At 48.8% G+C, this 17,526-nt stretch overlaps 2 protein-coding genes across 2 annotated transcripts in view; one reads left to right on the forward strand and one right to left on the reverse strand.

The window, feature by feature from the left end:
• Positions 1–940: 940 nt before the first annotated feature.
• Positions 941–4,847, forward strand: LOC104073587 (protein amnionless-like; the record flags this gene model as incomplete). Its single annotated transcript, XM_009573423.1, has 4 exons — positions 941–1,127; positions 2,224–2,398; positions 4,349–4,451; positions 4,737–4,847. Coding segments are annotated over 4 exons (576 nt in total), but the record flags the coding sequence as incomplete, so codon positions are not given.
• A 7,462-nt stretch (positions 4,848–12,309) lies between these two features.
• Positions 12,310–17,526, reverse strand: part of CDC42BPB (CDC42 binding protein kinase beta (DMPK-like)) — a gene marked incomplete at its 5' end in the record, with an annotated part of 31,311 nt that continues 26,094 nt past the window's right edge. Inside the window, 7 exons of the mRNA XM_009573424.1 lie at positions 12,310–12,909; positions 14,983–15,053; positions 15,146–15,263; positions 16,361–16,478; positions 16,569–16,689; positions 16,834–16,918; positions 17,030–17,127. Coding sequence (XP_009571719.1) covers positions 12,778–12,909; positions 14,983–15,053; positions 15,146–15,263; positions 16,361–16,478; positions 16,569–16,689; positions 16,834–16,918; positions 17,030–17,127 — 743 coding nt within the window. The remainder of the gene's footprint in view (positions 12,910–14,982; positions 15,054–15,145; positions 15,264–16,360; positions 16,479–16,568; positions 16,690–16,833; positions 16,919–17,029; positions 17,128–17,526) is intronic.

Consider the following 17,526-nt stretch of genomic DNA (forward strand, 5'->3'; position numbering starts at 1 on the left):
CCCAGCCCGACGTGCTGGTGGGGCTGGTGGGGGGGGGGAGCACGGGGTGCCAGGGTGCAGGGTGTTCAGCCTCGCTCCCCACCACCCTGCAGCTCTCACCCCCCGCATTTGGCCTCTTGGATGAGCCAACTTCCCAAGGGCGCAGGTGCAGCCTCCCTTGCTCCCCACCGCAGCCACGCTGTCCCTCTCAACGTGGGGCAGGAACAGCTGCTGGTGTGCAGATGGGGAAGGATGCAGGGGGGCTTGCTGGAAACCCTGGTCTAGAAAACACAGGAGGTCAGCCAGGAGGTCACGCTGAGATAGCATGAGAGGTCAGCCCATGTGGTTGGGATCACGCAAACCTGCTGCAGCGCATCCCGTGGGCTCTGGGAGATCATTCCCAATGCTGGGCTGCTTTTTATTCCCCGGGAGGCAGGCACTGGGTGGGTAGCAGGCACGGGACAGCACTCAGATGCATGCTCTCTACAAGGCATCACTCCATGCTGCTGCTTGTCAGACACAGCATGACATCCCTCCTCCTGGCTGGGAGCTGTCATGGGGGAGGCATGCTCTGAGTTACACCGGGAGGATCGATATCAGAGGATTTTTCTATTGATCCCGAGTTGAAATCCTGCTGCCTGCCCTCCTTACAGCTGCACACATCTTAATACAGTGTTTAATGGGTATGCTACACAAAATTGCTTTCTTGGTGCGCTCACCTCCTCAGGGGGACGCTGCGTGCTGGGTGCTGGTCACAGCTTCGAAGGGAGGGAAGGTATGAACCTCTCATTTGGGAAACCCAATGGCACTGTGGTAACAGGGATGGCAGCTCTTTGGTGGGACTCACATGAAGATTTATAGGTGGGCCTTGCTGGTGCATCCATTGTAGCTGTCTGTAGAGGTGACTAATTTCTGCCTAACGCTCTCATGGGCTTTACGTGTTGCCTTGTGTTTTGAAAAGCCCAAGTATGCCGGTGTGCGGATGGCCATATCCAAGGTGCACAAAGCACAGACCTTCCTGGGAGTCATACCCCGAAGCTCCACTCCCCACATCCAAATAGTGCTGATCGACGACGAGGCGGGAGCGCAGACTGGCACCGCTGCGGAGCAGATGGCTGCAGACATCATGGAGGATATAGCACAGCACGGTAACGTCGCTGTCCTCCTCAGCGGGTGCACCTAAAGCCACCGCTGTCCAGAGCTTCTTGTCCCCCACCAGCAGCCCACATGGCAGCCCTGTGTCCCTGCTCTTTCACCAGGGAATCACACAGAAATCAAGTGGCAGCTTGGTTGAAGCTCCCCGAGTTGAACACTCCTAAGGTCCTCGCCCTTGTCAGTCTGGTCCAGCACATCTCTAAGCCTTCCTAACATACACACTCTGCATTTCTAATGATGTCAGTAGTGAACTTTGCTTACCAAGAAGTTTAACTTTCCTTACCCAGAAGTTTTACCATTTTAATCGTAGTAGGACAGTGGTGTGGGCAGAGCAGAACTGCAGGATCAGAATTATCAGGGTTGTCAGGGACCTCTGGAGATCATCTTCTCCCCCCTCCCCTGAAAGCAAGTTGCCCAGAGCTATGTCCAGTTGGGTTTTGAATCTCTCCAAGGATGGAGACTCCACAACCTCTCTGGGCATCCTGTCCCTGTGTTTGACCACCTTTGCAGTAAAACAGATTTTTCTTATGTTGAAGTGGAATTTACTAGATTTCAATCTGTGCCCATTGCCTCTTGCCCTGTCACTGGGCTGAGAAGACCCTGGCTCAGCACTTCAGCTGTGTCTCACCAAGGCAGAGCAGAGGGGAAGGGTCACCTCCCTTCACCTGGTGGCAACCCTCCTTCTTATGCAACCCAGGATACCGTTGTCCCTCCATGCCATGTCTGGCTATAGTCAGCTTGGTGCCCACCAGGACCCCCAGGTCCCTCTCTGCAGAGCTGCTTTCCAGCCAGAATGCTACGTGTGGAGGCAGCCGTCTAAGCTGGCAGATGCTGATGAGCATGTAGGTCAGAGCCAGGGGACCTGGTGGTTGTTGTATGGGCCGCAGACCCACATAGGCTTGTTCCAATTGAGTCCACCCAGCTGTGTACCCCCGCCCTGTCCCCGGGGAAAGGTGATTAACCAGGCGAGCAGTGCCAGACCCAACTGCAGGCTCCCCCTGCCCTGTCTGTGAGTTGGGGTGGTGTGCAGGTGTGGGGGAGTGTTGTCCCATTCGGTCCTCACTCCTATTTCTTCCTGCCCTTTCCCAGGTGAAGCACTTGGCATTTCAAGTGGCAAAATGGAGGTGGCCACCGGCAGCACTTTCAGTGGGCAAGTGGGGAGCCACACATTGAGCAGGATCACAGCGGGGACGGTCTTGGGGCTACTCTTTGGTCTCCTGTTGCTTGGAGGGATCTTCTTTCTTTACAGAAACGGAAAACTAAGGTAGGGATGAGGCTTCTGCTGGCAGCATGTTGCCAGGCTTCTCCCGCCTGGGGGCAGCTATCATCCCAAGGCTGTCCTTCCAGCCAGCCAGGTGGCACGGAGGCATGCAGGGCTGCCCAGAGCTCCCATGGTGGTGGGCGTGGCCGGGTGGTCTGCTATACCCAACATTATTAGTTCATAGCATCACGGAATGGGTTGGGTTGGAAGGAACCTTTGTGGTGGATGGAGTTAAATCCAGTTGGCGGCCAGTCACAAGTGGTGTTTCCCAGGGCTCAGTTTTGGGGCCGGTCCTGTTCAATATCTTTATCAACGATCTGGATGAGGGGATTGAGTGCACCCTCAAGTGCACCTTGGTGATGACACCAAGTTGGGCGGGAGTGTTGATCTGCTCGAGGGTAGGAAGGCTCTGCAGAGGGACCTGGACAGGCTGGATTGATGGGCTGAGGCCAATTGTATGAGGTTCAACAAGGCCAAGTGCCGGGTCCTGCACTTTGGCCACAACAACCCCATGCAGCGCTACAGGCTTGGTGCAGCTTGATGCCATTTCCTCTCGTCCTATCGCTAGTTACTTGGCAGAAGAGACCAGCACCCACCTCGCTACAACCTCCTTTCAGGTAGTTGTAGAGCGCCTTTTGTGCATGGGGCTGTCTGCTGAGCCACTATGGCTTGTCTCACCTACTTGACCACGGGCAAACAGGATGGACCCTACGCTTTTTATAACCAGTGTGTGGGAATTGCTTTAATTTGTGTGTGCAAGGTGCACTGGTGTCTGCCAGGGCATGCCGGCCGTGTTGCAGGCTCATAAGTCAGGTTGTTTCTTCCCTCCTGGTTTTCCACTGGGGTTTTCTCACCGTGCAGCAGTAGCCGTGGCCGGGGATGTTTGCCCTGCCGCTCAGCACGTGCTGACATGACATTTCCTAGCAGTAAAGCCGCGCCTTCATTTAATTTCTAAATAAAACTCCCAGTCCCATAATTGCTACTTGATGATTTATCTTCCACTGACACTTCTTTGGACGCTGGACAGGCCTTTGAAACCGGCTCTGTCAGCAGCGGGAGGGAAGTTCATGTAGCTACAGGAGATGGAGCTGAACTCGAGCCCAGGCCACGTCCCCAGCCGACCCGCTCCTGCTGCGTGTCCCTGGGTGGCTCCAGGGCAGGTGGCCTTTCGGGCAGTGCTGCCGAGCATCGTGGAGGCATCTGACACCGGCAGGGGTGCTGCAAATTAGGCAGGCGGCTCTGGGAGCCTACAAACAGCCTGCCTCCATGCAGCAGAGCCATCCTGACCACTAGCAAACCAGTGAATTCAGCTTGTTTCCAGCAAAAAGAGCCTGGTACAGCCTCCCTGCAGATAACACAGCTCCTCCGATTGCCTATGTAGACCCGGGGCCACGGTGGTCACAGTGTTTAAGTATCAGTGGGCTCTCAGGACCGGCGGTGACGTGTGCGGACCCACTGCTGAGCCCGTGCGCAGCGGGTGCCTGGTGCGGGGGGTGATCCTCGGTGACTGGGACCCTTAGGATAGGAGCGATGAAGAAGATAATAAAAATGGTGATGGTAATTAAGATGATAAAATGATAACACAATAAAAGTAATGATAAAAGTAATTAGTGCTTGTTGAGATTGCAGTGGGAACAGGTGTCAGCTCTGTGGCAACTCATTTTAGGCCATGTGGGGAGAGCGATGGCTCCAAAGCAAAGCCTGTGCTGGGGTTGTCTGCCTCTGACAAACTCTTCCCTCCAGGATGCAGGTCCTAGGCCTCCAGGCTTAATGGTTTCTGCTGGGTAGGGCAGCTTTTCCCTGGGAAAGGGTGCAAACATCCCGTTTCAAAGACAGCCTGAAACTTTGCCCTGTATTTTTCCATCCATCTCTTGAAGATGCAGTGTTCCGGCTGGGGGGGGAGCTGCTGGGAAGGGCGGGATGCGGGTGGGTGATGCCCAGGTCTCTCCCCAGGCTGCCTGCCCTGCGCCTCCCCCGGCCTTGGGACAGAGCAGAGGACCCGGTGTCCCTTGTGCCAGCCAGTGACAAAGGCTTTGACAACCCCATGTTCGACATGGTGAGTCGCCACTGCCTGGGGACACGGGGATGCTTGGGGCTGTGGGCAGGAGGTGGCAGGGCCCCAGCCAGGACCCTCTTGAGTGCCAGTGGGGGTACAACGTGGGGTGCAACGGTCCCAGCAGGGCTCCTCCTTTCCCTAGGCCAGGAGGGGTTTGTGGGACGGTCCCATCCTCCCATGGGTCACCAGCTCCTCGGCTGCCGCAGGGACTCGGTGCTGGGTGGGTTTTGCCAAGGGTTTTGCTTCCCTTCTCATTGGTTGCTTTTCCATCCCTTGCTGCTGCAGGAGCCACCAAGCACTGATGCTGGAGAGGAGATGCCGCAGGAGATGGTTCCCAAAGACCATCAGGTCTTCTACCTCAATCCTCTGTATGATGCAAGCGAGATGGAGACCTGATGGTGTGGCCTCGTGCTGGGGCAGCCACCACCTCCCTGGGGACACTGCTGCCTCTCCAGCCCCTCACGTCGCTCCTGGTGGGATCTAAACCACAAGCAAGCAGATCCCATCCGAATAAAAGTGTCCTTATGGTGAAGGAAACCACAGCAAACCTTCGCCGTAAGGGCTCAGCCATGCAGGCACGGCCTCCCTGGTGTTGCTTCTGGGTTTTAAAGTGTATCTTGTAGGTATCAGTCCTTTTTAGATGGTTCAACATTGAGATTTGGGTCTCAGGTAACACCTGGGGAAGTCGGGGTCTAACTCAGCACCCTGCTCTTTAGCCAGCACCGTGCTGGATTTGCCCAGGGCATGCAGCAGGTTGAACGATGCATCCCTGGATGCATGATGGAAATTCAGTACTTAAATTAATTTTGAAATGTGGCCCAGAGCCTCCAGAGCTTGGACCCGTTAGTTGGGTTTAAAAGGAAATTATTTTGCTTTCCAGCAATGTGCTTGGTGCCGGGGGATCTCTGTGCGGGGTCCCCCGTTCCTTCTCTCTGGGACCTCGCTCTCGTCCCCTGGGTGCTGGCACAGGGCTCTGTCCTGAGCAAACATTTCCCTCCCCTTTCCCTCCACTGAGCCTGAGCTTGCTCCTTTCCCCTGTGCCCAGGCTGATGGTTATAAAACCCTCTTGGACCTCTCTGGGGATTTATCCTGTTATTCCCCACGGCGAGAGAGAGCACTTCTTCTCGTGGTGCAAGGGTTCCGTGCCGGTGCCAGGGGTCCCCGGGGAGGGAAGCAGGCAGGAGCCCGGCGGCTGGGGACAGTCGCTCTGGCCTGTTTCTAATGAGGGTCGGGGCAGCAGCGGCACTGAGGGGCCTCGTTAGCGGTGGTGTTTGTGGCCTGGCATGTGCCAAATACCCTCAGCTGTCCACAATGTCAGGCAGTGCTTCATTACAGGAGCAGGTCTGATGGGTGAGGCTGACATTATGATGTATGCAAATTTACGCAAATTTACACTCTACTGGGTTTTCAGTAGGGCTTGTTGGCATATTCCATAAGGAAGCAGCTATTTTAAGTTTATTATATTTTGTTCTAGTCTCTGGAAGACATAATCCCTTCTCAAAGGCCTGGGAATTCATCATTAGGCACATCAGAGCCCTGACGAAGGGAGACGGGCAGCGTGCGCTGATGAGACCGGCCCTGCTGCCTCCCTGCCGGCAGAGAGACCTCCGGTAAAGGGCAGTGCAAGCAGGCAGGACACAAAACACGAGCCAGGCAGGGCACAAGGCCATCTCCAGGCCCTGGTTGTTGCCATTGCTTCGCGGGCCTGGGCAGAGCCGGGGCTGAGAGGAGGTCTGCGCTCAGGGGCACAGGGTGGGGATTTCACCAGGCACTCCTCTCCTGAGAGTGCTCCTCCGGGGCACTGGGAGGAAAAGCAACTGGCCTGGGGAAGGAGCTTCTGCTGCGGCTGTCAGGCACTTGGTGCTGAATGAAACAGTCACCAGCTGGGTCAAAATGCAGAGGAAGCCATCGGCTGCTGCAGGTGGTGGCTGACACCGGCAGGTTAGGAAAACCCCAGTCCCACCATCCTGTGGTCCTGCAACAAGTGCATCTCCATGGAGAGCAGTGACCCAGGACACGTCCCCAAAACTTGCCCCAGAGCACACAGTCACCCCCATGATGTGAACCCAAGGGAGACCCCCCCACACCCCAAGCCCTCATCTGGACTTCACGAGGCCAGACAATGCCTTGCGGCCGGGGGGCCGGTGCGGACATGGTGCAGCATGGTCAGCCTGTGCATTGCTTGCCGGCAAGGTGCTGGTGCCGCGGTGTTACCATGGTGCCTGCGAGAGCAGCCACAGCATCCGCCGGCTGGGTCTCTCTGCAGAGGGGGGTATTCGTATCCATATGGGTGTTTTACTTGCTGCCTGTGAGAGCCTTTTTGTGCTCTTTTCCCCTTTCAAATCAGTTCATTGCAAGTGACTGAAGCTCCTCTAGCTTACAAGCCTTTCAATACACATGATGTATTTTTCCCCGGCTGAGGCTGATGCAGTGCTGCATGCTGGAGGCCGTTGCACCAGGCAGCCCATCACCCCAGCTCTGCCCCGCACAAGGAGAGGGCTCGGGGGCATCCCCCAAGGAGCCCCTTGCTACTGGCCCCAGAGTGAAACGCTTCCCTCCCCCTGCTGTTTTGGGCCCCTCACTCCAGCATCACAAGGGGTCTCGGTGGTTGCATCCCTGTGCGCTGAAGGCGAGAGGCAAGAGGAGCCCATGGCTGCATGCTGGGGGAGGGAAAAGACAACCCGGTGGCAACAGGGACCATCACACAAGATGGTGGCAGGATGGTATTTGAGGACATCAGCTCTGCGTCCCGCCTGAGCACACGGGGATTTCAGCGTGAGCCGTGGGCAGGCGTGTGCCCATGAAGTGAGATGGCCTCTGGGGACGTGCAGCTGACTGCCACAGCCGGCAGGGAGGCAGGCAGGCTGCCCTGCAGCACGGATCACCGCCTGGTAACACCTCCGTATTGGGGTGTATGGATTTGCTGCTGGCGAGGCTTCATTTTTAAAATGCATTAGCAGCTCGAGGTCACTTACAATAGAGGCTTTAATTAAAGTAGAGATCAATTTTTGTCAGCGTGCTAGCAGAGCACATTCTGTACTTTTCCTTCAGGAGCCACGTTCGCTCGCTCATACAGAAAGCGTCACAGGGAGGGGGGAGCTCTGCAGAAAAAACCTGAAGCACCAGAGCCAGTTTGCGATGCCGGGGGCCAACAGCTGCTGGAAAACCGCTGTATCCATGATCACTACCCTGCGCTCGCAGACAGCCCACAGTGCAGGCAGGGTAACACAATGGGTTTTGGTACCTAAGGGTCTCTCCTGGGATCCTGCCTAAACAAGGAATTTAATTCGCAGACATCTTTGGTAAGCAGTGCATTAGATGGGTGGTTTATGTCGATGAGGCTGTGCGCGGCACGGCTGGGCACCTGATGGCTTTGTTTTGCTCTTGGTCCTGAAAGTCAAGGGTCCCCTGCTGTGACAGACTAATGCAAAATGCATTAGTGTTAACGGCAAGATCTCAGGAGTCATTGCTTCCCGGGGTCTTAAAAGAAAAAGCAACCTGCACACTATTAATGGACACCAACTCGTATCATTGTGCTTTCCCTCCACCCGTTACAGTCATTCACAGAAGTTGTGCAAATCCTGATTCAGACAGTGCAGCAGGCAGCAGTGCTCAAAATGCCACCGAGTCTGCAAACAGACTTTGCCTGCCCAATGCATTTTTTTTAATTTTTTTTTTTAGCAGGAGGTAGCAGCAGCAAAAGGGAGGGGATTTGGCAGGGGCTGGCACCACTGGAGTGCGGGAGCTGGCCAAGGCGCTGTGGGGTGGCAGCAGAGCTGTGGCCGTTCCTCCATCAGCACGCAGGGCTCCGCACTGCTCTTCCGCATGGGACGGCAGAACAGGGACTGTGTAAGAAACTGGAAAGCAGACGATGCTGCAAAAAATCTGAGGGTTTTATCTACGAGAAAACAAGCGATAAAGCTGCATAAACCTGTGTAGTCAGGTGACAAAAAAGTGCTGCATCTTATTGGGGAGCAGGGAAAATATTTGCTGCAAGGATGGGGAGCTGGCTGATTCCTGAGTTCATGTTCCTCCTCTGGCTGGAGTGCAGCATTGCAGCTCTCGCTTGCTGAGCACGTCCTGCTGTCTTCTGCTCCTGTCCTCAGCTAACCCCGCTGGCAACACTAGTCTGAGCATCATTCACCACTGGGACATGCTCTGCCAACGTTTGGCTTTCCCTGGCGTTCCGCAACAGGCGTGCAGCTGATGTCCGGTGTCGTCATCACCCCACGTCCCCAGAAACACATTTAGGAGGGCCTTGCAAGGGAGCACCAAGATCGTGCTGGCTCTTTTTGGAAAGAGCACCACTGTGCCTTCCCTCCTGCCTCCCTGATGCGGTACCTGTGCCTGTGGCACCCCTTCCCCTGAACCAGAGCCCCTCTGACCCCACGCTGCTGCGCCGCCCTGCCAGCAGTGAGCCCGAGGCCACGGGGCAGCAGCTCTCGACCTGTAGGAAAGTGGCTGCTCTGCGCTGGGCGAGGGTGGCAGCAGCTGCAGCTCTTGCCCCACGAACTGCGAGGAGACCAGGGCTGCCGAGGAGGGATGTAAGGGGAAATTGAGAGGGAAGCCACATTTACAGGGGTAAGCAGAAAGGAGAAGGCAGTCCAGACCTGCTGCCACCGCAATGGAAGGCGAGGGCTGGGCAGGTGAATGCTACTTTCTGGTACGTGCTCCTCATTCCTGCCTGCTGGAGCCACTTGGTACAAGGTGGGCAGGGTTGCAAACCAGAACATGAGATGCTCCAGTAGCCCAGCATGCAAGAATGCCACCTCTCTTTTTTTTCCTTTTAAAATAGGCTAACTCAGCAGCAAGACAAGGTTTGTAGTCATGATGTGACACCTTCCTTCGACTGTTACTTCGCTTAACTGCACCTAAGGGTGCTGTTCAGGTCCCAGTCATCTCTTCCCTCAAACACTTCCCTGCTTCTCAGTGCTTTAGACTACCACTGCCAGCCCTTAAGATTTTTATGCATCTGCTTTCTCCCAGGGATGCCTGATCTGGCGTTGTGCAGAACAACGAGGGTGCCTGGACCTTCAGCATTTCCACGCTGAAGTCCCCTCCCTGGGCATTAGCTGTGTTAAGCACTGACTCTGCAAACATAAAGCGAGTGTTTACGCATCCCCCCCAGCTGATTGCACCCATTTAGGAAGCTGTTTGTTCTCAGCACATCTGTGCTATAGACAGAGGTGTTGGCAGATGGGTTTCGTTTTTGCGTAGCAAGTGACACCAGGATGTATTCCAAAATACACAGCCTTTCAGGGCAAAGATCTGTGCTAGAAGTGACCAACATGTTCTGGTGAGTGGTATGCCCATCGCCCTGGCTTTGGGACCCAATGTAACACCTCTGTGCAAACGGAACAGGCAGAGGAACAGGCAGACCAAATTATCCTCGTTCCTTGCCTAACTCCATTCCTCACTTGCGCTACTAGACTGGTAGCCTCCAGGGAGAAGAAAGTGCACCATCAGAGGAACATTTCACATTAAGTCCTGAACTTCTGCATTTCTGAAATTTCTCCTGAGGGCTGAGGAGGACTCTTTAGGTAACCAGCATCAGAAGCCTTAAGGGAATAGAAGATTTGCAAGGGGCTGTGGTGGAGGACTTGAGGAAGAATTCTGCTCGGCCAGACTTGAGGGGAAAAAAAAAGAAAAGAATAATGTATTCATACTGAGCAATTAATTTATTTTTCTAGAAACGTTCTCCTGCTTAAATTATAACCAAGCCCTGGCACTGCTGAGTGCTATGATTTAATACCCCCATAATTAAAGACTTTGTTGTCATCCGAAGTCCTCACCGTGCAGAGAAAAATCAGCTCAAGAGCAGCAGAAATGTTTTTTTAAAAGTCAAAGGCTGATTAGCATGAACACTTGTGAGAAGGCTTCCGGCACACAGCCCTCAAACCTCCTGCCAGCTATCACCCCCATCCCCAGGGCAGAGTGCGGGTGCGCATTCCCAAGCCGACCCGCCCCAGCCTGCTGGCCTTGCCCAGGTAGGTTTGGTCAAGCAAGGAACAGCAGGGTCCAAAATGTTAATCTAGGCCTTCCCCATTAAGATAACCTGGAGTAAGATGGGCAAGACAAATCAAGTAACCCAGGAGCACCCGGGCACTCCGCAAGGGATGAGGGATGCTGACCCAGGACACGCTGGGGAAGATATTGGCGCTGTTCTAGCTACAGTGAGCTCTGCGGTGCTCAAATACTGGAGCATGAGGGGAGCTTTAAAAAAAAAACCAACCAACTATATTAGGGGCTGCACCATTCACACACCAATCCTTGAAATGTTCCTAAGTGTTTCTTTGGGACCACTGCTTTGACAAGTAAGTGTCTTTATTGTTTTATCACACTTAAGATGCCTGAATAGATCCTGCAGCCTCCTTACTATGCTTCGGCCACAAGGAAACAGTCATATAAATAATTTAAAAATTACTTACTAGGGTCAGTGACTCAATGAAATGACAACTCTAACACAAACCAAGGGCACAAAATTTCACCCTATATTCCACCAGAAGGACTTCCATTGCTCCTGAACATGCATTTACGTGCAGAAACACACACCTTTCTCGCAGCATTCAGGTACGGAGCTTCAAAGTATCTTTCAGTTTATGTAAAATGTCCATGTGAACAAAGTGAATTTACCATGAAACTAAAGCAAGTGTCAGTGGTAGACTGTTTTCACACGTCAAGACAGACGACTATGAACTTTAAAACCTCCCTCTTCTGCTTTATTGACAGGTAAATTGTTCAAAAATGTTCTCACAATTCAATAATTACAAAGACTTAGACTTACATTAAAAAAGTAAAAACCAGAAAACCCCCAAAGCAGTAGTGTCCAGCTCTAACTGAGCCCCTTTATCAAGAATCTGAGAAAAAGAGCAAGTACTGTCGAACACTTAACGTAACAGGATTAAATGTTGACTAGAACACTCAGTTTAAACTAAAGATAAGTGCACGTCCTATACAGTGTTTCAGAAAAGAACATTAGCCATTGGTATATCATTAGCCCATTTAAACCAAATTTTAAATAAGTGACATCCAACTGTCATAAAATTGGCACAGAAGGCACACTAGTGTGACAATGACAAACTGGATATGCCAGCCACTGAATTAATTACAAGCTTTTAATGAAACATGGTCACAAATCTTTGATTACTAAATGTATAATACATGGAAGCATGAGATTAAATATACACGCAAAACATCACCACTGCACGTGGGCCATAGCAAAATATACAGGAGTGTGTTGTGCATTTTTCTACATGATCAATACTTGATTAATAATCATGGAGTCTTCATGCAGGTGAGGATACAATTAATGAGAAAAGCAGCACCCCCAGTTACACATCCTTCACGTTCCACTTTGGTAACCAATAAAACAGACTGATGTTTTAGTGCGATATAGTCCCTTAGATCAAGCAGACTTCCGAGGGCAATGCGTCCACGAGAAGGCTTGCTAGCTAAACAATGTAGTGTGTCCTTATACCAAAAAACCCAGGAGAAACAACTTCTCAGAAGGAGATAGGCAGGAACTAGGAGTAAAATTTTTTTCACAGCAGTAATTACCAGTATTTTAAAAGCCCTGACTAATGACTGATTGATGAGGACTAAAAAGCAGGGTATGGGTAAAAGATAACTGGCAGCAGTCCTATGTACAAGACTAAAAAGTTGGTAGAAAGATAGAAAGACAGTTATGCAGCTGTATATGTAATGGCTAAATGAATTAAAAGGCCACAAAACTACAACCAACTTTTATTTGACTTCCTGGTGATTCTATTGGTGTTGGAAACGACCTACAGTTTCCTAGCATTCTCCTTAAGATTTAGGGAACAAACAGTTATGGGAAAAAGGGAAAAGTGTATTCATTTGAGGATGTAACTAGACCTGCTCGCATTTCCTATTTAGAGGTCCAAATTGTGTCTAAAAGGATTTCCTGCTAATGAGACATTACATCATTCTATAGAAAAATAATATTCCCGATACTGTAGCAACATTATCAGTATCTCTCTCTATTTCTTTCTCAGCATAAGAATAAGACTATTTACTGGTGGTCTTAAATGCTCCTATGCAATAAAACTGTGTCACAGCTGTGCAGAAAGGAATCAACCGTAACTGAGCAGTGAACAATTCTGCATAAAAAGCTCGATCGCTATTTAGTAAAGAATTTTCTTCATTTCAATAGTTTGTATCTACAATCTGGATATATAATTATTCTTGTACAACACTAGAGATTCAGTGTCAGTCTTGGCACTAGCATCTGAGACAGCTTTGCCCTGCTCTTGAATACTCCACGGAGTGGTGGATGACCAAAGCCAGAATGGTGAGAGCGGTAGCGTTATGCGTCACAGGTTGACTGGTCCAGTCCATCTAGCGTAAGCTGATTCCTATGAGGAGAGTTGGGACTTGGGGGACCGCTTGGATTTGAGCTGTTCGATGGAGTAGAGTGTTTGGTGGAGTCTGAATCAGGCTGTTAATGAGAAACGTTTAAAAAAAAAATTATGCTTAAAATCAATTCTTTACACTCAAAAGCTTTCAAAGGCACTCAAAAATTAGGGTGAGCAACACCTACGAAGCAGTGTGTATTAGATTCATTTCATAGCTAAACATTCATGCAAATGCTTCCATTATCGTCAATAGGCTGTAGTGCAGTCCTGAGGGTGACCTTCTCATGTAACAGGAACTATGGCAAAGTACGTGGAAATTGGTAAATCCCAGGCTCCTCTCCTTTAGCCACAGCAAAGCTTTCCTGATGGAACACATCTATCTGTCCACCGTTGTTCTGGATTTACCAGCCTGCATTTTTTAAGCAATTTTTATAGCCCAGGAGTAGATTTATCTGCCCATATAAACATGTAAACAATTACGGTCAAATCATCTTCAGTTTGGTGAGAAGGAAGGAAACAAGCATATGAGTTATTTACAAAACAGCAACAGTGACAAGCATGTGAAGGGCCTGACAAAAGAGTGAAGGTTGCCAAGTATCAGGCTGGAGATCTGGAAATGGAATATACTTACTGGAGATGCCCTACATCAGTATCTAATAAAGACAGTCTATCCACAGTTATTCCCCCAGCGTTAGATTGGTTGTTGGATATTTGCCTTCACAAACTGGTTTCACTTCAACAGGATGGCTGGCAAGTTTCCCACTATTTTGGTGAGTTACAACTCTGAGCACTGCACACATTCACAGCTAATGAAATACTGCACAGGAAAAACTGGTACCATTGCAGCAAGTTATTTTCAAGAAAGGGTATATATATTTAGCAAATGGACTGAAAGGTAACATCCTTCGAGAATGCTGTTCGCAAGGTTTTGCATGGCTCAAACAATAATAAGATCACCTATAACAAGATTATCCTAACATGATCCAGTTCATGCTGCGATAAAGCCAAGAGCTATGGGAAAAATAGTATAAAGCCAAAAGGGGATACCTAGAGCCTCCTTTTCCAAGTTTCAAGCTACTATTTTTTTTAATTTAAGAAGTCGTAAGAAATTGTAAGATCTACCGAAAAAGGAAACGTTGTAAAAACCTATGAATCTACCACTACTTGTGCCTACAAGCAGCAATTATCATTAGAGCATAGAACATAATGAAATTTGGGAAGGATGCTGCAGAATAACTAAGTCAACTGACATTGTCCGTCACCAGCACTTTTGAAAATCAAGACAGTTTCAAAAATACCTGTGGTTAGAGATCCCCATTTTCACATGCTTTTAATGGCTTACTCAAGGTGACAGAGTCAGAGCATGGCTGTGACGAGAACTCTGGACAAATGCTTTGACTTAGGGTGTACTAAGGCATCCTGCAAAGGTCTGGCTTCAGGAAAACACCCTTCAAAATCCAGAACATTACATGGACTTGTAGTTGGGTATCAAAAAGCACTACAAAGATGCAAAGATCTTGATCTAGGAGTTTGCCTCTCAACGATAATTTCCCTTGCACAGGCAGTGCTTGAGCAAAGCTTGGAAGAGGCTACACCCATGATAAATCAAGGAAACAAAAATCATACATCTTCTCTCCTTAGATTCAGGGACACCAGTTTTGTACAGCCAGGACATTTTCAGTTTGGTGACTACTGGCACATACTTTTACTCTTGATAAAAGCAGTTTTACGTATTTTAAAATACGATTCCTTTTCAAGTTATATGACAAAAAGTCTTCCTTAAGGCAGCACAGAAAATTACTTAACTAGTCGTATTACTTTGCTATTCTATGCTAATAGCCCAGAGAACATTTTTAGGAGCTTTGAGGACATTTCACCAATTAGTCAAATTCCCTTGTCCACAAAGCTTAATCCAAGACATAATACTCCTTAAAATATCACCATAAAAAGATCTTTTCACAGCTTTGCTTTTGTGCTGGCGTATCTAACTTGCAATCATGTATTACAGGCTGAAGAAAACATTTGTGGAAGGAAAACATCTCCATAAAGAACACGGTCTTTATGAAGTATTTCCTCAGAAATTTAATTTATTGGAAGAAGAAAACAATCTACGGCAACAGGATATTGTCAGTCTCCATTTAATTAAGCTACTTTACCTCTTTGTCAAACTCCTGGTCAGGATCGGACACACTTCGGGAAGGCATGGCTCCTCCCACATCACTGCCACCTGTAGAGAAAGAAGCAAAAAAGGCAGGTTTACACCTCTTGTTGAAGCCATAAATTACAGCTCGGAACTGACAAGCTTGCTTCCAGCCTTACTTGACGAGGGCCATGAAATATAGGTTTTATTTCTCTGCTGCTGCTGCTGCTGCTGCTGCCGTGAGAGGTTAGCTGTAGATGGACATGGTTTTTCATCCTGTGCAGCAGGTAGGACACTCTACAGTTGAAATGAAAGACCTTGTTAGCCAGCAACAAAAGCTATCCAGCTAGGAGTTGTTACTCATGAAAACTTTACTGTGCTTTTGAAGCTATTACAACCCAGTGTTGGTAGAAAAACTCTGAACTTACTTGACCACATCCACATATTTTCAGTAACAGACACAAACCCTGAGAAAGACAGAGAAAGAACTAAGCCCCATAGCAGCCACTGGAACCTGTCAGCCAGCAAACCCTCTATGAAGGGGCAGGGACTGCACCAACAGCTCTGCTTTCCTTCCTACTCCTGCTTAAAGGACAAATGCATTACCCTCATCTGGGCTAGCTGAGAAGGCAAGAGAAAGCCTAACTAGCAGCTATAAAATGGAAGGTACAGAACATAAAAGCACCTTCCTCTCTTGGATTTAACACTAAAATAGCTCACAAAATGCTATTTGTTAAATGCAAAAATAGAAAATAGAAAAAAATAATGCTATAAAGCATAGCAACTTACATGCATTTTAGTTACCTCCACAGCATTAGTTTTTTCCCCCTTGTTTTTGCTCTAGAATTGGGGAAGTGCCACAAGCACACCATTCCAGTTCCTAACAGTTTGTAGCTAGTCCTACCCTCGGCTAGGGAAGCAGAGGAGGGACAGGAAGAGGAAGAAAGCAGAGGGGAGCCTTGCAGTGAGGAATGGTCACTCTGGAGAAAAGATTTCAGCAGAGACAGGGCTCGTGATAGATGTGCTTAAAGCCTGTTGGAGGTGATATCAGAGCAGAATGTTGAGAGGATGAGGGGGAAGGAAATTAATTCTGTTATTTTAAGAAGACAAACAAGAAAAAGGAAGGAGGAGAGACTGATTATTTACAAAACCGCTAACAAGCTCCTGGCAGCGATACCTACTTTTTTCAGTGTCTCATGCGTAAGTCAGCTAACAGTATTTCCTTGCACAGGATTTAGATGTATTGCACATCAGGAAGGTTCACCTTTCTCAAAACGATTAGAAGAATAATTTGGTACAAAGATAATACTTGAACCCTGTATAGCTCATCTTCACAGTTTTTCTGAGGAAGAACAAATGCCCATATATCTCCCTCCCTTTTAAATGTATTTTACCAGTGGGAGGTCCATGAGAACCTGCATTCCATCTCCTGGTCCCATATGAGCCACATGGTTGAAATTCGTTGGGTTAGAAATCATCTTTGACCTTAGCTCAGGGTCTCTAAGCATTTCCCTAAAAGAACAGAGCAATTTTTGCTATTAGCATTCCCAGTCTCTGCATGTCATCATGTTTATTAAGGTACATATCAGATTAAATTATTACCGCCTTTGTTGTAATCGCTCTTCCTCGGGAACCTTAAACACAAATCTTCTTTTGCTCCTAGTTCGAAGCATTTGCTTCTTGCTATTGTCAGATGTTTCTGGTACACTGAGGACAGCTCCTGCTGTAATATCACAATGCAATTTCACATACATAGATACATGCACGCATCCAATACAAGTTTCATCTCATGCAAAGGTAACACTGCTTAAAATCACCCACTTAGCTTTGTATGATTTTCCCATATCTCCCCTTGCTCAGTACTCACCTGCAAACTTGTTCTTGAAATATATTAGTCTTGGTGGCTCACAGTTAAGGAGATTCAGCGTGCCACCCATGTTTAATGGTCTGATCTGTTTTGAAGAAGGAGGCAAAGAATTAACCCAAGCCTAGCATACCCTGCGAAGAAACATCTCATTTGGAATTAACCCAGTTAAGTTCTATATTCAAAGAAAATTACTTACCCTTCGCAGGCCAATAGTCTGGACCCATTCCATAGTGTTAACATCAAATACATCAACACCATACTCGCTATACACTGTTACATACGAAGAATTGCAACCTGCATAGATTAAAAACAAACAGAAAACCCTAATATGGTTTCAGTAGTCCAGAACTGACATGTATTTGAGCAAATTTCAATAGTTACAAGTTTTCCACCAGGTGCAAGATACATTTTAAAACACTTTTTCCCAGCACCACTTTCAAACAGATATTTTTGTGATAATAGATTTGCTAACGACAACTGCCAGCATCATGGAAAGATTTAAATTTGACCCTTTCAGTATTTTTAAACTTCAAATTATGATTTCATGAAATTGCAAAATGGCATATGAAGTTTTCAGATGCATACAAATTTGCTACTTGGTAGGAACTAAGCAGCTAGCTTTTCTACAGATGCAGATTACTTCATTTCGGAAGCAGCAAACTAACTGCTGTGTGCAGGGGAAAAGAGAGGGCC

The sequence above is a fragment of the Fulmarus glacialis genome, unplaced genomic scaffold (assembly GCF_000690835.1).
Source record: "Fulmarus glacialis isolate BGI_N327 unplaced genomic scaffold, ASM69083v1 scaffold17552, whole genome shotgun sequence".
In the NCBI taxonomy this organism is placed as follows: domain Eukaryota; kingdom Metazoa; phylum Chordata; class Aves; order Procellariiformes; family Procellariidae; genus Fulmarus; species Fulmarus glacialis.